This window comes from Myotis daubentonii, chromosome 15 (genome assembly GCF_963259705.1).
Source record: "Myotis daubentonii chromosome 15, mMyoDau2.1, whole genome shotgun sequence".
Classification (NCBI taxonomy): Eukaryota; Metazoa; Chordata; class Mammalia; order Chiroptera; family Vespertilionidae; genus Myotis; species Myotis daubentonii.
This window is the reverse complement of record NC_081854.1, coordinates 8,193,192-8,215,295: the sequence shown is the minus strand read 5'-3', so window position 1 is coordinate 8,215,295 and position 22,104 is coordinate 8,193,192. Positions and strand designations below refer to the sequence as shown.

Here is a 22,104-nt window from a genome sequence, read left to right as displayed (position 1 = left end):
AGCTCCGTGGTTGGCAAACCGCGGCTGGTGAGCCACATGCGGCTCTTCGGCCCCCTGAGTGTGGCTCTTCCACAAAATACCACGTGCGGGCGCGCACTTACAATGTGATTGAAACTTCGTGGCCCATGTGCAGAAGTCGGTATTTTGTGGAAGAGCCACACTCAAGGGGCCAAAGAGCCGCATGTGGCTTGCGAGCCGCAGTTTGCCGACCACTGCCCTAGCTGGTTTGGCTCAGTGAATAGAGCTGTCGGCCTGTAGACTGAAGGGTCCTGGGTTCGATTCCATTCCGGTCAAGGGCACATGCCCAGGTTTCTGGCCTGGTCCCCAGTAGGATGGGCAGGAGGCAGCCGACCAATGATTCTCTCATCATTGATGTTTCTATCGCTCTCTCTCCCTCTCCCTTCCTCTCTGAAATCAATAAAAATCTTAACAAATAAAATAAAGCCCTAGCTGGTTTGGCTCAGTGGATAGAGCGTCGGCCTGCGGACTCAAGGGTCCCAGGTTCGATTCCGGTCAAGGGCATGTACCTTGGTTGCAGGCACATCCCCAGTGGGGAGTGTGCGGGAGGCAACTGATCGATGTTTCTCTCTCATCGATGTTTCTAACTCTATTCCTCTCCCTTTCTCTCTGTAAAAAATCAATAAAATATATTTAAAAAAATAAAATAAAATAAAATTGTGCTAATCCTAGATTTCACCAGCAGCAACAACAAAGAGTTGTCCCCTCTATCAGGGGAGAGGCTGGCTCCTCTGCCCCTGGGTTCCCCTCTTTCTTAAACAAAGGGAGATAAAAATAAACCTCCCATGAGGCTTTAGAGCGACCACAACTGGAGTTGTAGGCTGGGCGCCCCGAGGCCTGCCGGGAGTTGTAGTTCGCCGCCGCCGCGTCACCCGGCGTCCCCCACCCACCCCGCCGGCCTGGGAAGGGGCGAGGCCGGACTCGGGGAGCGAGCTCTCCTTTGTGGACGTGGCGAGGGCGCCCGCGGCCCGCCGGACACTCTGCCGCTCCGCCCCGCGGGGTCCCCTCCCGGCATTGGTCGGGGGGCGGGGCCTGGCTGGAGAGCAGCCAAATCGGGCATCTTTTTGGAGAACCCGGAGCGCAGCTTGGAGAACACCGTGAGGCTGGATCGTCCGGTAAACGGAGGCGAGGGCGGGTGGCCGGCCGGGGGGGGGGGGGGGGGGGCGGGTGGCCGGCCCGGGGGGGCCGCTCGGGTCGTGGGTTAGAGTCCAGGCTGCAAACGACGCCTGGGAACTTGCATGATTTCTCTCTTTTGAGCCACGACCCTGCCCCACACTTTGCGTGGGAAGCGAGCCACGTCTCCCGGTTCAATCCCCCCCCCCACCTCTTGCAGCTCCGGGCCACCCCCCCCCCTCCCTAGGACTCCCCCAAAGCTGGTTTTACTTCTGAGAACCCAACCCTCCCCTCCCACCCCAATCCTTCTTGAGCCCAAAACTTTGCGGCCAGCTGCCATCCATCACTGTGCTTTTCTAGGTCTCCCCTCCCCCACCCTCCGGTCTGGTCCCTGTCTTTCCCCCCCCCCCCCCCCCCCCCGCGACCCCTGATTCCTAGCCTCCGCCGCTCCTCAGGGCCTGATGATGTGGCGACCGTCGCTTCTGCTGCTGCTCTTGCTGCTCAGGCCCGGGGCCCAGGGGAAGCCCTCCCCCGAGGCCGGCCCTCACGGCCAGGGAAGGGTGCACCACCAGGCTCCCCTGAGCGAGGCGGCTCACGATGACGCCCACGGCAACTTCCAGTACGACCACGAGGCTTTCCTGGGACGAGAGGTGGCCAAGGAATTCGACCAACTCAGCCCAGAAGAAAGCCAAGCCCGTCTGGGGTAGGAGAGGGAGGGGGGCTGGAAGACTGAGGGTTGTCATTTAGGACAGGGAGGTCAGGGGCGGTAGTGTCGGGCTGTGTGGGTATGTGTGGGAATTGCACTCCAGGCCGAGAGACAGTAAGTGCAAAGGCCCTGAGGCCTGATGTGTTTGAGGCACAGCGAGGTCCGTGTGGATGGAACCGAATGAGCAAAGAGAGAGGCTGGTGGCGGCCGAGAAGGGAACAAAGGGGTGTGCGGGGCCTTTGCGGCCATAGTGGAGATTTACGCTTTTTCTCTGAATAAGATGAGAACCATGGGGAGGGCTTTAGAGGGAGAATGTGATTGGCTTAGATTTTAATGGAATCCCTTAGGTTCCTTTTGGGGGAATAGACTAGACCAGTGGTTCTCAACCTTCCTAATGCCGCGACCCTTTAATACAGTTCCTCGTGTGGTGGTGACCCCCAACCATAAAATTATTTTCGTTGCTACTTCATAACTGTAATGTTGCTACTGTTATGAATCGTCATGTAAATATCTGATCTGCAGGATGTCTTTTCATTGTGACAAATTGAACATAATGAAAGCATAGTGATTCATCACAAAAACAGTATGTAATTCTATCTGTGTTTTCCGATGGTCTTAGGCGACCCCTGTGAAAGGGTTGTTCGACCCCCAAATGGGTCGCGACCCACAGGTTGAGAACCGCTGGACTAGACCCAGCGAGGAAGCGACTGCAGAGCCGATGGCGCCCAGACCAGGGTGGAGATAGCTGTTGCCGCCAGGCCTCTGGCTGAGAGATTGTGAAAAGCAGTGAGAAGCTAACACACTCAGCATAGCACTTACTGCAATGCCAGGCACTGTTCTAAGGGCTTTACAAGGGTTAACTAATATATTCCCCACAGAGGGGGAAGCTGAGGCACAGAGAGGTTTAGTGACCTGCCCACAGTCACACAGCCAGTAAGAGGAGGCTGCAGAATTTGAACCTGGAGTATCTGGCTGTGGAGCCCACGCTGCTAACAACAGCTCAAAGCTCAGGGTAGAGCGTGTGTGAGAGTCTTGGGGACAAAGCCCGTCCCCCACGGATCCCAGCAGAGACTGCCTGGCCCAGGAAGGGGCAGCAGGACCGACTCAAATTCTACCCTGGCGACCGGGTCGCAGGGGCTTAGGGACAGTTGACAGATAAGGCTCCTGGAGCGCTCGGTTAGCGGTTGGGCGCGGACCCAAACTGGGGAGACCTGAGACACGGGGTGTGAGGTGGGACCTACCGGGGTTTGACATGCGCCGGTGGGGAGGGGGACAGTGCACAGCATCCGCCGGAGCACGAGGAGGGGACGGGGGAAGCCAGCCCGCGAGGTTGCGGGTGATGGACGGACCTAGGTCAATGCCTGGTCACGGGTGGAAAAGGGTAGAGGACGCATCAAGGGGCAGGACGTGGGGGAGAGGGGCCTGAAATTGACCGGCACGTCCAGGGAGGAGGCGGAGCGGGAGGCGGGTTCGACGGGAGGGTCCTAAAACTGGCAGCGCCAGGGAGAGGGGCGGGACAGGGCGGGGCCTGAGGCGGCGAGGGGGGTGTGGCTTTGTCAGCTGCTCAGAGGCCGGCTTTTGCTTTTAATGTTTCGCTGTTGAGACTATTGCTAGAGGCAGCCTTGGGGCAGGAGTCCTGCGGGCCGGGGTGCAGCGTGACGCCCTTCCCGCTGTCTCCACTCCAACTAGGACCAGCGGGACGAGGAACGCGGCAGGTCGAGGGGCGGGGCCAGAGCGGAGGGCGTGTCTTGGGCCGCAGCGCCAATCATAGGTCCGCTGGGTGTCGGAATGGGCGGATCGCGTGGGGGCGGAGCCCTGAGGGGGCGTGGCCTCAGGATTGACATGTGCCTCCCCCAGTTGGCGGGCGACTCTGGACCTTATTCTTAGTAGGAGGTGTGTCTCCAGGGGGCGTGGCTATCGCGTGAGGGGCGGAGCCTGGACGGCGGGATGCCCCCCGGGTAGGCGGGTCCCGAGATTGACGTGTTCCCCGCCTTGGTCCCCAGGCGCATCGTGGACCGCATGGACCGCGCGGGGGACGGGGACGGCTGGGTGTCGCTGGCCGAGCTCCGCGCGTGGATCGCACACACGCAGCAGCGGCACATACGGGACTCGGTGAGCGCGGCCTGGCACACGTACGACACGGACGGCGACGGGCGTGTGGGTTGGGAGGAGCTGCGCAATGCCACCTATGGCTACTACGCGCCTGGTATGCGGGAGACCCCGACCTCTGCTGCTCACCTACACCGTGACCCCGACCTTTTTGACCCCTACTAGTGAGAACCTTTAGCCCATTACCAGAATCTCTGACCTTTGACCCCTGATGCTTGACCAGGGTCTACTCCTAAGACCCCATTACCCTGAAACCTCTGATCCCGGATTTCTGGCTTTTCATTGTGCCATCCACGGCCTCTATAACTCTGGGACCTGGGGATTCAGATCCTTGACCTGGGACATCTACCTTCCATGCCCCTGACCTCTGACCTCTGATCCTGAGAATCCCAAAGCCATTTACCCTCCCGGATGATCAATGGGTTCCCTCCTCCCTGTCCCCATGCCCAGCCCTGGGCCCCTCTAGCTCTTGTTCTCTCCCTCCTGTACCCTCGCCCCAGCCTGTCCCTCATATCTCCCCAGAGGGGTCTTTCCACACCACCACACTGACCTTCCCGGCAGCCCCCCATGACTCCCTGGGCCCCCAGGAGACAGTCCCAGCTCCTCAGCCCCGCCTGGCCTACCCTCTAGCTTTGTTTTTCTGCATTTTCTGCCCCAGCCAAATGGATCTGCCACTTCCCCGAACTCACCACATTCTTCAAACCTCCACACTCCGCACATTCCGTTCCCTCTGAAGGTGCCCTTCCCCTCCTCTCTGCCCAGCAGCCGGAGGCAGTATAACCGACTGCATCGGAGCATGACTGGGGGGCCCCCCCGAGAGCCAGTGTGAACTCAAAGCCCATCATTCCTGACTGTGAGACCTTGGAGGAGTTATGTCCTCTCTGGGCGTCAGTTTCTCCTTCACAAAGTGAGAATAAGCTGAAGAACTCTGCTCCCTCTTTGTGAGGGTTCAGTGCCCCATATTGTAGCTAAAGAGCTGAGCATCTAATCAGCTCTTACTGCAAGGTAGCAGATATATGCACATAATGAATATGTATTGTGTATGATGAATGCAGTGGAGGTCTGCCTGCCCTGCCCTGCCCGCCCCCCCCCCGCCCCCCCCCCCAGCTCCGGCCAGTTAGATCCCTTTGTCTTTCTCTTCAGCGCACCTGGTACCTCCATGAAAGCACATCTCAGCCACCCCTCCTTTCCCAGGTGAGGAATTCCACGATGTGGAGGACGCAGAGACCTACAAGAAGATGCTGGCGCGGGACGAGCGGCGTTTCCGGGTGGCGGACCAGGACGGGGACTCGATGGCCACCCGGGAGGAGCTGACAGCCTTCCTGCACCCAGAGGAGTTCCCTCACATGCGGGACATCGTGGTGGCTGTGAGTGAGGGCCGGCCTGCCAGCGCTTCCCTTGGGAGTTCCTGTCCCCTGGTCCCCCTGGCACCTTCCCCAGGAAACCCAGGACACAAGGGCAGGTCAATGGAGGGTGACATCTCCCATCCCACCCTGACCCCCGGTGTCACCATTAGTGAAAGGATCTGTACCCACTCCTGCCATGCCTAACTCTGCACAAACTACTTTAAAAGTGTAATTGTATGTATCTCTCAAAGAGGTAACATATTGATGTGGTTAAACGCCCAAAAGATGCAAAAAAAGGTGAAAAATCTGCTTTTCTCCCATGTCCCCTAGCCTGTCGCCCGCAGGCCCGTCCCCACAGATAACCCCTTTCTCATGTCTCCATTTCCATCCCTTCTTTGAGGGTCTTTGGCAAAGCTGTCAGGATCCAGGGCCCTGAGGCCAGAGGCCTGGTTTCCAATCCCAGCCCTCCTGTTCCTGGCTGTGTGACCTGGGGCAAGTTGTTTAACCTCTCTGGACCTGAATTTCCTTATCTGTAAAGTGATGGTGCTGATAATGATCCCTATCTAGGGTGCTAATAGGGACTAGATGAGCTCATGCCTGTAGCGCTGTAACACTGGCCCTGGGGTAAATGCTCCTTAAGTGGTTTTAGACACACTGTCAATAGTTACAGAGTCAGTGTCAATAGTTACAGAGTCAGAATCGCTGGATCCTGGGGATCAGAGAGGAGAGATGGCATTAACCCCTTACACGCCCCAGCCTGCAAGCCCAATGTCCCTCTTTTATTTTATTTTATTTTTTTAAAGTATATTTTATTGCCGAAACCGGTTTGGCTCAGTGGATAGAGCATCGGCCTGCGGACTGAGGGGTCCCGGGTTCGATTCCGGTCAAGGGCATGTACCTGGGTTGCGGGCACATCCCCAGTGGGGAGTGTGCAGGAGGCAGCTGGTCGATGTTTCTCTCTCATCGATGTTTCTAGCTCTCTATCTTTCTCCCTTCCTCTCTGTAGAAAAATCAATAAAATATAAAAAAAATAAAATAAATAAATAAAGTATATTTTATTGATGTTTTACAGAGAGGAAGGGAGAGGGACAGAGAGTTAGAAACATCGATCAGCTGCCTCGTGCACACCCCCCACTGGGGATGTGCCCGAAACCAAGGTACATGCCCTTGACCGGAATCGAACCCGGGACCCTTGAGTCCGCAGGCCGACACTCTATCCACTGAGCCAAACCGGTTAGGGCCCAATGTCCCTCTTTTAGTGTGACACCTCCTTATTCTCCCGAGTTAAGATTTATTTAACAAGCCCTGACTGAGCATGTCCTGTGTGCCAGCTGCCCTTCTAACGCCTTTACCTGCATTACCTCAATTTATTTTTATTCATTTTTTGTTCATCTTCACCCAAGGATATTTTTTCCATTGATTTTTAGAGAGAGTGGGGGGGGGGAGAAAGAGAGAGAGAGAGAGAAACATTGATGTGAGACACATGGATTGGTTGCCTTCCGCAAGCACCCTGTCTGGAGCCAAGGATCAAACCTGCAACCCAGGTACCTGCCCTTGACCGGGAATTGAACCTGCGACCCTTCTGTGTGCAGGCCGATTCTCTAATCACTGAGCAACACCAGCTAGGGCACATTGCCTCAATTTATTTATTTTTTATTTTTAGATTTTTTTTTTTGATTGATTCCAGAGAGGAAGGGAGAGGGAGAGAAAGATAGAAACATCAACAAGGAGAGGGAATCATGGATCGGCTGCCTCCTGCACGCCCCACACTGGGATCGAGCCCACAACCCGGGCATGTGCCCTGACCGGAATTGAACCATGATCTCCAGGTCCATAGGTCGATGCTCGACCACGGAGCCATATGGGCCGTGCAAGCCCACGTTACCTCAACTTAATTGTCCGTGGCAGCCCTATGGGGGTGGCCTGTCATCTTTGTTTCACAGATAAGGATATCTAGGCACAAAGAGGTGACTCTCCCAGGATCCCCCAGATGAGAAGTGGCACAGCCTGGATTTGAACCTAGACCCTTGAATCCATGGCCTCAACCAGGGGTCCGCAGACTAGAACCCATGTCCAGTGAACTAGAACCTGTAGCCAAATCCAGCCCACAGAATGTTTTTGCAAGTAACGTTTTATTGTAACACAGCCACGCCCATTTGCTTACACGTGTCCAACTGCAAAGTTGAGTCAGTTCCACAGAGACTGTACAGCAGGCAAAGCCAAAAACATTTACTGCTGGAGGCCCGGTGCATGAAATCCGTGCACTGGGGGGCGGTCCCTCAGCCTGACCTGCGCCCTCGCAGTCCGGGAGCCCTTGGAGGGTGTCTTACTGACGGCTTAGGCCCGGGGAGCAGGCCTAAGCTGTCAGTTGGACATCCTTAGCGCTGCCGTGGAGGTGGAGGCCATGGAGGTGGAGGCGGAGGTGGGAGAAGCTCCAACCACCAGGGCTGCACTGCCAGCCATGAGCCTGGCTTCTGGCTGAGCGGTGCTCCCCCTGTGGGAGGGCACTGACCACCAGGGGCAGCTCCTGCATTGAGCATCGGCCCCCGGGTGGTCAGTGTGTGTCATCGTGACCAGCCTTTTCTCCGTTCGGACAATTTGCATATCAGCCTTTTATTATATAGCAGTGGTCGGCAAACCGCGGCTCTCGAGCCACATGCGGCTCTTTGGCCCCTTGAGTGTGGCTCTTCCACAAAATACCACGTTTAGGTGCGCACGTACAGTGCGATTGAAACTTCGTGGCCCATGCGCAGAAGTCGGTTTTCGGAAAGGAGATGGACGAAACGAGCGTGCAAGACGAGTGTGGATGGGAGAGTTGGAAGGGGTCGACCTCAGCGAACGTACCTCAATCAGCTTAGGAGCACCCTAATGAAGTTAATAACAGTGGACCTACCTATATAGTTTAAGTTTAAAAAATTTGGCTCTCAAAGAAATTTCAATCGTTGTACTGTTGATATTTGGCTCTGTTGACTAATGAGTTCGCCGACCACTGTTATATAGGATCTGGCCCGTTATGGAAAAGGTTTGCCAAGCCCTAGTCTAAACTCTGCTGTCCTCACTCACATCCGTGGACGGTGAGCGTAACCTCTCCATGCGCAGATTTCAGAACATGAGTATGAGCCCAAATTGTACTATAAAAGAGGAACGAAAGGAAAGCCACTTATAATAACTAACAAGAACTTCAGCATGTGTTTTAGAGTTATCAGATTTAGCAAATAACACAGGGCACTCAATTACACTTGAATTTGTAACAAAATTAATAAAACTTTCAGTGTAAGTATAGCCCACACAGTATTTGGGATTGGTATACGTATATCTCACATACTATTTGGAACATACGTTTACCGGAGAAAAAAAAAGATATATCTGAAAGTGAAGTAACTCAGCACCCTGTCCTCCAAGCAGATCCCAAATATTGTGCAGGACAGACTTATACTGAACAGTGGTTTGTTGTTCCTGGGAAAGTCGAATGTAACGGAGAATCCTGTGTTTCATCTGTCAACCCTCAAACGTTGGAGCTCGCCTTTGCTCGAAGACTTGCTGGAGTGTCAGGTGCTGTGTTGCCTCACAGGGCGTGAGTGTGAATGCGAAAATGAGGAACGGAAGCTGTTTGCTCAAGAAGTGAAGGGAAAAACGCTGAGAGCAGAGGTTTGGAAAGTGTGTCAAAGAGTACACCAACTGCCCTGGCCGGTTTGGCTCAGTGGGTAGGGCGTCGGCCTGCAGACTGAGGGGTCCCGGGTTTGATTCCGGTCAGGGGCATGTACCTTGGTTGCAGGCGCATCCCCAGTGGGGGGTGTGCGGGAGGCGGCTGATCGATGTTTCTCTCTCATCGATGTTTCTAACTCTCTATCCCTCTCCCTTCCTCTCTGTAAAAAATCAATAAAATATATTTAAAAAAAAAAAAAGTACACCAAGTGATGGCGAACCTTTTGAGCTCGGCGTGTCAGCATTTTGAAAAACCTTAACTCTGGTGCCATGTCACATATAGAAATTTTTTGATATTTGCAACCATAGTAAAACAAAGACTTATATTTTTGATATTTATTTTGTATGTTTAAATGCCATTTAACAAAGAAAAGTCAACCAAAAAAATGCGTTCGTGTGTCACCTCTGACACGGGTGTCATAGGTTTGCCATCACTGGTCTAGGCTCTGCCTTTTTAAAAAATTATTTATTTATTTTAAAATATATTTTTATTGATTTCAGAGAGGAAGGGAGAGGGAGAGAGAGAGAGGGAGAGAAACATCAATGATGAGAGAGAATCATTGATTGGCTGCCTCCTGCACACCCCCAACTGGGGATCGAGCCTGCAACCTGGGCATGTGCCCTTGACTGGAATCGAACCTGGGACCCTTCAGTCCTCAGTCTGAGGCTCTATCCACTGAGCCAAACCAGCCAAGGCTAGACTCCGCCTTTTAAAGGGAAAGAGGCCTCTGCCCTTGGAAAGTCTGGGCTGGGGCATGAGAAAGTTAGGGATGCAAGATCGCTCTTGGGTGGACCAACCTGTTCATCAGGACACCTGGGTCCCAGCCCCCCCCCCCACTAAGTGCAGGTGGGGCCTGCATTATCGTGGCACCCCAGAAAGCCCCCGAATTTCCCACATGCCCTTGGGGACAGTAATGCCCTGTTGAGACTGCTCTGCTCCAAGGCCTGGCCCCCCAGCCACCCCCAATGAGATCCCCTGAGAGAACCTCACGTCCTGACCCCAGGGGTCCAGCCCTGATGCCTCTTTCTCCCCAGGAAACCCTGGAGGACCTGGACAAGAACAAAGATGGCTACATCCAAGTGGACGAGTATATCGGTGAGTGGGACCCGAGACTCCCCCTGAGGACGCTTGTGCCCTCCTAGCCCGGGGGGCAGCCCAATGCATCATCTCCCGTGACAGAACAGAGGCAGGGGCGCTGCTTGAGTTCATTCCGCCACCAAACATTCGTTGAGCGCCTACTCTGTGCCAGTCCCCGCCCCCAGCACATCTTTATCAAATGCCTACTCTGGGCGAGGCCCGGGAAACATTTATGGGATACCCTCTGTACGCCAGACCACGGCACACATTACCAAGCACCTACTGTGTGGGCCAGGACCGGGACACACTGAGTGTGCCTGGCTGAGGATGCAGCAGGGACTGTCACACAGTAGGTGCCTTCCTGGGAGGGTCCGGAGTTTCTACAGGAACGGGGCTCTGGCTGCGTTTGCTTGGGATAGCACCTGCCTCCGTCCTTGCTGTCCAGGGGCAAAGAAATTAGTTAAGGGGAAAGCTATTGAGTATGGAATTGTCGAGTTTTTCTGTTGTTGTTAATCCTCACCCGAGGGTGGGTATTTTTCCATTGATTTTTAAAATATATTCGTATTGATTTCAGAGAGGAAGGAGGAGGGAGAGAGAGATGGAAACATCAATGATGAGAGAGAACCATTGATTGGCTGCCCCCTGCATGTCCCCCCCCCAAATCCGCCCCCCACCACCACTAGGGATTGAGCCCACAACCAGGGTTTGGTCCCCGAAGGAGGAACGCACGCGGCCAGGCTGGTGAGGGATCACGAATTTACTTGGTCATCCGCCCACCAGGCGGCTGAACCTGGATGGCTCCAGCCCCCAGTGACGGGAGCCGGGAGCCGGGAGCCGGGAGCCTTTAAAGGACTTTTGGCGGCTTTTTCTGGGAGGAGACTTCTCTGTGCAGACCCGGAGGGGAGGTCATGGGATGTGGTCACCACAAGTGAAATGTGGTCTCAGCAAAGGGAATGCCCACAGTGAAATGGCCTGAGAAGCCGGGGGCGGGGGGGGGGGTGGTCAGTTCAATTGCTTGATCAGACCTAACACCGGGCCTGTGCCGTTGGCGGGAGTCGAACCTACGACCTTACAGTCCACAGGCCAACACTCTAGGCCAGTGGTCGGCAAACTGTGGCTCGCGAGCCACATGCGGCTCTCTGGCCCCTTGAGTGTGGCTCTTCCTAAGCCTTAGGAGGACCCTAATTAAGTTAATAACAAAGTACCTACCTGTATAGTTTAAGTTTAAAAACTGTGGCTCTCAAAAGAAATGTCAATCGTTGTCCTGTTGATATTTGGCTCTGTTTGCCGACCACTGCTCTAGGCCAACCCTCTATCCACTGAGCCAAACTCAGTGATTTTTTAATTAAAAAAAAAAACACAATTTTTTTTTTTTTAATCTGCCTTCTGCATGCCCCCTATTTGGGATCGAGCCCGAAACCTGGGCATGTGCCCTGACTGGGAATCAACTGGAGACCTCTTGGTTCCTGGGTCGGAGTTCTACCACTGAGCCTCACCGGCCAGACTCCATTGGGCTTTTTTAGAGAGAGTGTTTGGGAAGGAGGGAGGGGGAGAGAGAGAGAGAGAACATCAGTGTCAGAGAGACACATCCATTGGTTGCCTCCTGCACGCGCCCCAGTGGGGCTGGGGAGGGGCCGGGAGGGAACCTGACCCTTGGTTGCATGGGCCGGCGCTCTAACCACTGAGCTCACTGGCCGGGGCGGAATTGTTCAAAGGTTGAACACATTTTTCTATAGAATGTTTTCATGGAACAAACAGCAGGCAGGCAGGCAGGACATTTTTATGTAAGCATAATTTAAACAGACTTTTACGATTGATTTTAGAGAGAGAGAAGAAGACTGAAACTTTTTTTTTTTTTGCAAGAAAAAACTCGAGCATCACAGCTGAATCATAACAGTAGCTGCGCAGCCTGCGGTGACTGTGGTTAACGTCTTGTAAATTCATTTAACCCCCACGGCCACCCCGCGAGACGGGTATTACCCCACTTTACAGATAAGGAAGCAGAGGCACAGAGGGAAAATCCCTCCAGGAGGCCGCCTGCTCGTCAGGCGGGACAGGACTTGAGTCCAGGCGAGCAGACCAGGGTTCTGTCCTGACACCCACACCGTAGGGTCCCTGTGGGGCTCCACGGGCAGAGACACGGGCAGAACCCCAGGATCCCCCCCAAAATGCAATTTTGTCCTGTTGAGTGGGGTGGGGAAGGGCATGAAGGAGGCGTACTGTGGGGGCAGCGGGGGTCCTAACCCAGATGGGGGGTGTCAGGAGAGGTGGGGGTGCCCAGTGCTTAAGGGTACAGGTTCTAGAGCCAGCCTGCCTGGCCGCCTGCCCCCTCCCAGCCATGTGGCCGTACACAAGTCCCTCACCCTCTCTGAGCCTCCGTTTCCCCATCTGTAAGTGGGGGTAATGGAGCACCCCCCACATAGGACCATGTATAGTCAACACAGATGGATGAAGGGATAGACAAAGGGAGTAGATCTAGGCCAGTGATGGCGAACCTATGACACGCGTGTCAGAGGTGACACACGAACTCATTTTTTTGGTTGATTTTTCTTTGTTAAATGGCATCTAAATATACAAAATAAATATCAGAAATATAAGTCTTTGTTTTACTATGGTTGCAAATATCAAAAAGTTTCTGTATGTGACACGGCACCAGAGTTAAGTTAGGGTTTTTCAAAATGCTGACACGCCGAGCTCAAAACGTTCGCCATCACTGATTCTAGGCAATTGGGTATTTATTGCCCGTGAAAAGGAATGAAGTTCTGGTATTTGAAAATATCGTGCCAAGAGAAAGGCCACAATATTGTACGACTCCATTCAGATGAAGTGTCCAGAACAGGAAAATCCACTGGAAAAAAAAAGTAGGTTAAGTGGTTGTCGGGGGCTGGAGGGAGGGGGTCCTGGGAGTTACTGCTTAATGGGAAAGGGGTGTCCTTTGGGGTGCTGGATGAGACTGCTCTGGATGGAGGTTGCATGACATTGTGAATGTCAGGAATGGTGAGTTTTATGTTGTGGGAACACACACACAACTCCCACCTACCACTGCCATTTCCTATAGGGAATGGTCACGTAGGCCCGGCCGGTGTGGCTCAGTGCGTGAGCATCGACCCATGAACCAGGGGGTGACAGTTCGATTCCCTGTCAGGGCACATGCCAGGGTTGCCGGCTCCATCCCCAGTAGGGGGCGTGCAGGAGGCGGCTGATCAATGAGTCTCATCATTGATGTCCCTATCTCTCCCTCTCCCTCTCCCTTCCTCTGTGAAATCAATTAAGAAAAAAAAAAAAAAAGGAATGATCACTTAGGACAGTGGTTCTCAACCTGTGGGTCGCGACCCCTTTGGGGGTCGAACGACCCTTTCACAGGGGTCGCCTAAGACCATTGGAAAACACATATATAATTGCATATTGTTTTTGTGATGAATCACTATGCTTTCCTTACGTTCAATTTGTCACAGTGAAAATACATCCTGCATATCAGATATTTACATGACGATTCATAACAGCAGCAACATTACAGTGATGAAGTAGCAACGAAAATAATTTTATGGTTGGGGCTCACCACCACATGAGGAACTGTATTGAAGGATCGTGGCATCAGGAAGGTTGAGAACCGCTGACTTAGGACCATTAAAGAGAAAAAGGAAGCAGCTCCGTGCTGGCTGCCCCTGGCCTGGCTCCCGGGGAGGGGACATGGGGCTAATACGGGCTTTGTCGGGGGCGAAAGGCTGTGGGGCTGTGATGTGGGGGAATCTTCTCTGTGGAGAACTTGCTCCAAGGCAGCCCCGGGCACCAGGAGTTTTGCAAACATTTCCAAATAATTGAAACAAAGGATCTCTTATTACACCCAAAAGTGTAACAATACATTGCTTTTTTAAAATTATTATTTTCTTAATCTTTTTTTTTAATATATTTTATTAATTTTTTTTACAGAGAGGAAGGGAAAGGGATAGAGAGTCAGAAACATCGATGAGAGAGAAACATCGATCAGCTGCCTCCTGCACACCCCCCACTGGGGATGTGCCCGCAACCAAGGTACATGCCCTTGACCGGAATCAAACCTGGGACCTTTCAGTCCTCAAGCCGACGCTCTATCCACTGAGCCAAACCGGTTATGGCTATTTTCTTAATCTTTTGAGGATATTTTTCCATTGATTTTTTTAGAGAGAGTGGAAGGGACGGAGAATGACACACAGAGAGAAACATCGATGTGAGAGAGACCCCTCAATTGGTTGCCTTCCCCAGGCGCCCCAACCAGGGCTGGGGATCAATCCTACAACCAAGCTACATGCCCTTGACCGGAATTGAACCCGGGACCCTTCAGTCCGCAGGCCGACGCTCTACCCACTGAGCAAACCCGGCCAGGGCAATGAATTGATGTCTTAAAATATCAATTTGGGCATCATCCCAGGCACCAAAGGGCGGCCAGCTCCATTCCGGGTCAGGGCACCTGCCCGGTTTCGGGCTTGATCCCCGGTGGGGGCATGCAGGAGGCAGACAATGGATGTTTCTTTCCCTCTCTCTCTAAAAATCAATAAACTCTCCTTCAAAATAAATAAAAGAGAGGCTCCAACAACCTCTGGGGAGGTGCTCAGGGTGAGGTGAGCTTTAGAGCAGCCCCTGCTACCCCACCAGACACTCGCCCTCCTTCACGTGGAGCACCTACTGTGTGCCAGGCCCCGACCCACACAGTGCACACAGCGTGTCACCTGGATCTCAGTCTGATCGATTGATCGTTCAGTCGACCAATAAACTAACTGGTCGATCAAGTCCATTTCACGTGTAGCATAATGATCACTTGTAAACGGGTGTTGTTATTAACCCCATTTAAACTGAGGCTAAAGAGAGGGGGGTGGTGGCTTGGGTCTCCTGGTCCGAGGCCACCCGGGCTGGGCCCTGAGTCCCTGAGTGGCCGCCTCTCGCCCGACCCCAGCGGACCTGTACTCGGCGGAGGCTGGGGAGGAGGAGCCGGCCTGGGTGCAGACGGAGCGGGAGCAGTTCCGGGACTTCCGGGACCTGAACCACGATGGGCGGCTGGACGGCAGTGAGGTGGGCCACTGGGTGCTGCCCCCCGCCCAGGACCAGCCGCTGGTGGAGGCCAACCACTTGCTGCACGAGAGTGACACGGACAAGGTGCTGATGGGGCGTGGGCCGCGCTGGGGAGGGTGCGCCTGGTGCACACGTGGCCGGGAGCTGGGCCTGGAGAAAGGGAGAGAGGGACTGAGGTAGGGAGGACCAGAGAGAGACCTCGAGGAGGGGACAGGGACCCAGAGAGAGGAGATCAGGGGCCCAGAGAGAGGGGACAGGGACCCAGAGAGAGAGGGGGACAGACACCCAGGGAGAGAGGGGGCAGGGACCCAGAGAGAGAGGGGGGCAGGGACCCAGAGAGGGGGGGGGCAGGGACCCAGATAGTGGGAGACAGGGACCCAGAGAGAGGGGGACAGAGACCCAGAGAGGGGGACAGAGACCCAGATAGTGGGGGACAGGGACCCAGAGAGAGGGGACCAGGGACCCAGATAGTGGGAGACAGGGACCCAGAGAGAGGGGGACAGAGACCCAGATAGTGGGGACAGGGACCCAGAGAGAGCGGACTGGGGACCCAGATAGTGGGGGACAGGGACCCAGAGAGAGGGGGATGGGGAACCAGATAGTGGGGGACAGGGACCCAGAGACAGGGGGACAGGGACTGGAGGGCCATACTTAGGTTCCGAGAGGGTCTCACGTGCCGGGGACTGAGCTCCCTGCTGACCTCTGACCTCCCTCAGGACGGGCGCCTGAGTAAGGCTGAGATCCTGGGCAACTGGAACATGTTTGTGGGCAGCCAGGCCACCAACTACGGCGAGGACCTGACACGTCACCACGACGAGCTCTGAGCCGCAGCCGCAGCCGCCCACCGTGGACTCTGGCCCTGGGATGGCCAGGGGAGGGGCGCGATGGCCAGGCCCCTCCGTGTCCGGCCCGCGGGATGCAGACACAGCCCGCAGCCTGCCCGGGCTCTCACGGACACACACACCCGGGCAAGTTCCTCCCTGAGACACCTCGTCCCCTCTCGTCCCCACCCCAGGGCCCCACAGGCCTGAAGTGAGAGGGCCCCCCACTTCTCACCGGCAGGACCTCCCAGCCAGCCCGCGGCCCCTCTGGTCACCGCACAGTCCACGTCCGAGCCTCACACACAGACAGGAGACCTCCGCCGCCTCAGCCCTGCACCTGCCGGCCCCACGGGCACCGGCCAGGAGCCCCCTCTCTGCAGGGGGGCAATAAAACCCAGCGCTGGGCTCCTCCATGTGTTTTTCTGAAGGTGGGGGGGCGGGGGGAGGAACTGGGGACCGTGACTTGGAGAGGAACATGTGAGGAGTGGGGGGGACATGCTGAAGGAGGGGACGGAGTGTTTGCAGGGGCGGCTGTGGGTGTTGGCAGGTTCGAGGGCGTCCCTGGGGATGAAAACTGAACCAGCAGCCTGCGCCCAGCGGCGAACAAGCCAGACAGAGCTCTGCCTTCCGCACAGCAAGTGGCGGCAACGCTCTCCATCAGGTGGGGGCCAGGCCTCCCGAGGACACGGCGTGAGGGAGTGAGCCCTGGGAGGGGGGGGGCCTCAGGCGGAGGCAACAGCAGGTGCAAAGGCCTTGTGACAGGAGAGGGCCTGGTGGGTGGGGCTCAGCAGGAGGCCCAGGGTGGCTGGAGTGGCGAGAGGGTGGGCGGTGAGGGCAGCGAGAGAACCAGCCGGCTGGCTCTCTCTTCCCCTGGCGTGTACCCCACTTCCCTGTTGCTGTGGAGCTTCAGGCTAGGAAGCCTGTGGTTTCCCTTTGGGTGTTGTACCTGCCTCTGGGGGTGAACTAGACACTGGCCCCCAGGCTGAAAGCTGTGCTGATGAGAAAGTCACCCACTGCCTTTCCTTTTTGTGAATTTCAGTTCCCCTCCAGTTCCTGCCTGTTTCTGTTCACTTTCTAGTGCCTTTAATTATTATTATTATTATTATTATTATTATTATTATTATTTATTATTATTTAAGTCTTATCCAGAGTTTATAACTGTTAATCCATGGAAGGGTTGGAATTTGAATAATCCCAATGTCCCACTCCAAGCTTTTAGTTATAACATACTGCCCCCTAGTGGTTGGAGAAGGAGAGCTGGTTTATACAGAAGCAGGGCAAATTTGTATATTTTTAAAAAATCAAAGTAATATTCACACAAGATAACAAATTACTTTTACAGAACAACTTACGATGGCAAGCTGCCCAACACCTCATCAAGTTATTTTAAAATATATTTTATTGATTTTTTACAGAGAAGAAGGGAGAGGGATAGAGGGTTAGAAACATCGATGAGAAACATTGATCAGCTGCCTCCTGCACACCCCCCACTGGGGATGTGCCCGCAACCAAGGTACCTGCCCTTGACCGGAACCGAACCTGGGACCCTTCAGTCCGCAGGCCGAAGCTCTATCCATTGAACCAAACCAGCCAGGGCTCAAGTTTTTTTTGTAATCTTTTGCATTTTGGTTATTTTAAATTTTTGGCCATGCAGGACAACAAACTTCCAAATATACAAGATGCTAGATACCAGAAATGAACTCTTCTTTCCACCAAGTGCACAAGTAGCCAGTGTTTCTTTTTTATTTATTTTTATTTTTTTGAATTCTTATTGATTTCAGAGATGAAGGGAGAGGGGGAGAGAGAGAGAGACAGAAACATCAATGATGAGAGAGAATCATTGATCGGCTGCCATTCCTGCACGCCCCCTATGGGGCACTGAGCCCGCAGCCCGGGCATGTGCCCTTCACGGGAATCGAACCCAGGACCCTTCAGTCCGCAGGCTGACGCTCTATCCACTGAGCCAAACCAGCCAGGGCAGTAGCCAGTGTTTCTTTCCGGAAAGAATTTATAGATGTAAGCAAATATATACCAGTTGTTTTTCTTCTTTTAATAGAAATTATAGCAGATGATTGACAAGATTTTTACCTCTCTTTTCTCTCTCTCTCTCTTTTTTTTTTTTTCCTGAAAAAAAAGCTTAATTGTTTCCATTTGGTCCAATGCATGGAGAGGGCTTCAGGGTGGTTAAAAGAATGGCTAGTAGTTTCGGGGAGAGGCTCAGGCAAAAGCCAGACACCAGGGGATGCAGAGGGGCCCCTCAGAGGCCTCTGGGCTCCACAGGCTCCTGGTCCTGCTGGAGGGGGAGCCTTTCCCGGAGACGCCTGCCCAGCGCAGCCTGGGGGCCCGCAGCCTGCGGAGGTGAGGCAGGTGTGGCCCATCTTCTTGATGAGTTTCACCTGCTCACCAGCAAGTGGTTCTGCAGGAAGTCGCAGAGCTGAGGGTCTGCACCTGCAGGTCCAAAGGGCCTGGTTCTGGTTCCCCGGGACCACGGCGGCTTCCACGAGGCCCTAGTTTTGCTCACCACTTGGGGAGGGCTCCGGCACGTCCTGGAAGAGCACGCAGCCCCTCGCTGGATTGCATCTGTAAGAGATGCTATGGGTGCCCTCGCGTCTTCTGGGCCGACTCTCAGAAGCAGCGGCCCCCACCCTGAGAGTCACATCCTCGCAGTGGACATGGAGGCCCGGAGAGAGGTAGGTGCGGGAGGCCCTCAGAGGCCGGACGGCCAGCGGTGATGGGTGACCGCAGCCTCCACCCCCGTGGAATGATTCTGACGGATTTGGGGGCTCATAGTTGTTTGGCCACAGGAGTTTATTTAAGGTAAAAAACCGGCGTTGGCTGATCTTGGAGGCTGAGGCTGGCTGAGGTGGTTCCTAGAAGGTGGTGACTGGAAAAGAGATTGGGGGTGACCGGAGGCTGGAAGAAGGGGCGTCCCTGGGTCTGTTCCTTCTAAATACTTGACGCAAGGGACAAATCTTGTTTTTCTCAATCTTTTTTTTTTAGGCAGAATCCTCCGATTTTAAATTTACTTACTTTTTATCGAGGTAATGAAGAGTATATATATATTTTTTAAAAATATATATATTTTATTGATTTTTTACAGAGAGGAAGGGAGAGGGATAGAGAGTTAGAAACATCGATCAGAGAGAAACATCAATCAGCTGCCTCCTGCACACCCCCTACTGGGGATGTGCCCGCAACCAAGGTACATGCCCTTGACCGGAATCGAACCTGGGACCCTTCAGTCCGCAGGCCGACGCTCTATCCACTGAGCCAAACCGGTTAGGGCTGAAATATATATTTTGAAGACTATTTCAGCTTAGTCCATGAAGAATGTCTTCGCCCCCAGTGGGTGGCTTGGTTGGTTGGAGCGTTGCCCAGTGCACCAAAAGGTTGTGGGTTCGATTCCAGGTCAGGGCACATACCTAGGTTGCAGGTTCGATCCCCAGTCACCCAGGAGGCAACTGATCGATGCTCCTCTCTCTCTTCCCCTCCCTTCCTCTCTCAGAGATCATAGTGACCTAGATTACACTTTGAAGAAGAAAAGAAAAAAGAATGTCTTCATTTCCTTTGTCTTTTTAACAACTGAGAACTACTTCCCTAGATAGCTTTCTTTTTTTTTTTAAGATAGATTATTTAACCAGTTCTCTGCTAACCGGCATTTAGGCTGTTTCTGGTCTTTTATATAAAGAAACGATGCTGCATGGAAGGTGCCAGCACATGCGACAGCACAGAACAGCTCCCTCCCCTCCACCCCAGATTCTCATGCCAACCCCCAGCTTCATAGCCAATCCTTCCCCCTCCCCTGGCAAGCAAGGATTTGCTCCCTGTCCATGCGGTTGTCCTTTTCCCAGAATAAATCTCCCCATTTAAACATCTGAAAGAGCAATTGCAGCTGTCTTACAGCTCTGGGGGGGGGGGGGTGCTGAGACGCACCAGCAGGCATGCCCACTTCTTGCTCTCAACTCAGACCAGTGTCTCGGGAACCTCTGCTGAGAAAAGACAAGATTTGTGTCCACTTCCTGTCTCTCTTCTCCTGTCTGCCTTGCTTCCTCTTTTTTTTTTTTTTTTTTTAAGATTTAAAAATTTATTTTTAGAGTGAGAAGGAGAGAGAAACATTGATGTGATGTGATAGCGAACCCACAACCGGCCATATGTACCCTGACAGGAATGGAACCAGCAACCCTTTGGTGCACCTGACGCTGCCCAGTCAACTGAGCCACGACGGCCAAGACTGCTTCCTTTCCCTGTTACCTTTGTACATTGAAATATATATATATATATATATTTTATTGATTTCAGACAGGAAGGGAGAAGGAAGAGAGAAATAGAAACATCACTGATGAGAATCATTGGCCAGCTGCCTCCTGCCCGCCCCCGACTGGGGATTGAGCCCACAACCCAGGCATGTGCCCTGATTGGGACTCCAACTGTGACCTCCTGGTTGATGGGTGGACACCCAGTCACTGAACCACATCAGCCGGGCTCTTGTTAACGGTGAAACCTTAAAGGAAACCTGTTTCCTGGAGGAAAGACCTTGACACCTCCCTACCCGCTTCTCACAAATAGCCTGTGAATAGAAGATGTGGGTTTCGGCTTCTTGTGGAAATAAAGGTGCCAGGCGGAAAGCCTAGAAGTTCTTCGGGTTAAGGGGGGAGTCCGTAGCACACAGGAACTAGATTAGACACCTTGAGGATCTGAGAGAAAAAACTGGAAGGACTCAGGGGTGGTTGAGGGCGCTTGGGAAAGATGAGGATTCGGGGTGTGTAGGGGAGGGGGATCTGAGAGTGGGCTGGGTATAAAGGTGGAGAGGTCTGTGGGGTGAAACTGGGAATACCTGGGAGAAGGGTAGAAAGGATGGGGGGAAGGGCAGAGCCAAGCCTGGGGTGGGTGTCTCTGGAGGTGGCAGACCTCTGAGTGAACTTGGCTTATGCGAGGCCTTGAGCAGTGTGAGTTTGGGCAAGCTGTCTTCTGAGCCTCAGTGGGCTGTTCTGGGAAATGGGTGTGAGCTTCCCTATCCCAGAAGTGTGGCAAGGATTCCGGAGACTGTCGATTCACAGGGTAAGGGCTCCTTGAATGTTAGAGGCACCTGGGCCAGTTTCCAGGGACTGGGGCCCCAAGAGGGGGTATGAGGACTAATAGGGACCAAGGGAAGATTCCTTTAAAAATATATTTATTTATTATTGATTTCAGAGAGGAAGTTAGAAACATCAGTGACAAGAGTCACTGATTGGCTGCCTACTGCACGCCCCCTAACCAGAGATCAAGCCTGAAACCTGGGCATGTGTCCTGACAGGGAACCAAACTGTGACCCCCTGGTTCATTGTTCGATACCCAACCATTGAGCCACACTGGCCGGGAACCAAACTGTGACCCCCTGGTTCATTGTTTAATACCCGACCATTGAGCCACACTGGCCTGGAACCAAACTGTGACCCCCTGGTTCATTGTTCGATACCCAACCACTGAGCCACACTGGCCTGGAACCAAACTGTGACCCCCTGGTTCATTGTTCGATACCCAACCACTGAGCCACACTGGCCAGGAACCAAACTGTGACCCCCTGGTTCGTTGTTCGATACCCAACCATTGAGCGACACTGGCCGGGAATCAAACTGTGACCCCCTGGTTCATAGCTTGATACTCAACCATTGGGCCACACTGGCCGGGCAAGGGAAGATTCTAGAAGTGTCTGGGGGAGCAAACACTGGGTTTGGGGGCTTCCCAGGGTGTGAGGAGGACCCCACCCACCCTCCCCCTGAAACCTTCCCCTTCAGCACCAGGGTCTTGCACCAGAGGGGGCTGAGCCGAACAGCAGCCACACAGACACTTCCTGGCCCTCGGAATGGCATCTGGGTGTTAGATGAGAAGCCCTTTGACCATGACTGACAGGGCAGGCTGTGCGCTGAGCTCCCACCTGGGTTGAAAAACATGTGGGTGGGGAAAGGCCTGACGGACCAGGTATCAGCATTCCCAGGAGGCAGGCGTGTTGTCTTTTTTTTCTAGTTTTCCATGCGGCCCAGGGAGGCTGTGATTAAACTGTCATTACACAGAAAGCTTCAGGGCAGCACCAGCTCTCCTGGTCAGGTGGGCACTCCAGGCCGGTGTACCAGGCGCCCCCCACCCCCTCACTTGCTCTGCCCTCAGACCTCGCAGTCCTTGCCG

At 53.9% G+C, this 22,104-nt stretch overlaps 1 protein-coding gene across 1 annotated transcript; it reads left to right on the top strand.

The window, feature by feature from the left end:
* The first annotated feature begins 921 nt into the window (after nt 1–921).
* RCN3 (reticulocalbin 3) lies at nt 922–16,352 on the top strand. The gene is made up of 7 exons (XM_059665410.1): nt 922–1,133; nt 1,587–1,834; nt 3,841–4,043; nt 5,141–5,313; nt 10,033–10,093; nt 15,006–15,205; nt 15,838–16,352. Exons 2-7 carry the CDS (start codon nt 1,593–1,595, stop codon nt 15,943–15,945), a joined length of 987 nt encoding a protein of 328 aa, XP_059521393.1. The 5' UTR covers nt 922–1,133; nt 1,587–1,592; the 3' UTR covers nt 15,946–16,352.
* The last annotated feature ends 5,752 nt before the right edge of the window (nt 16,353–22,104 follow it).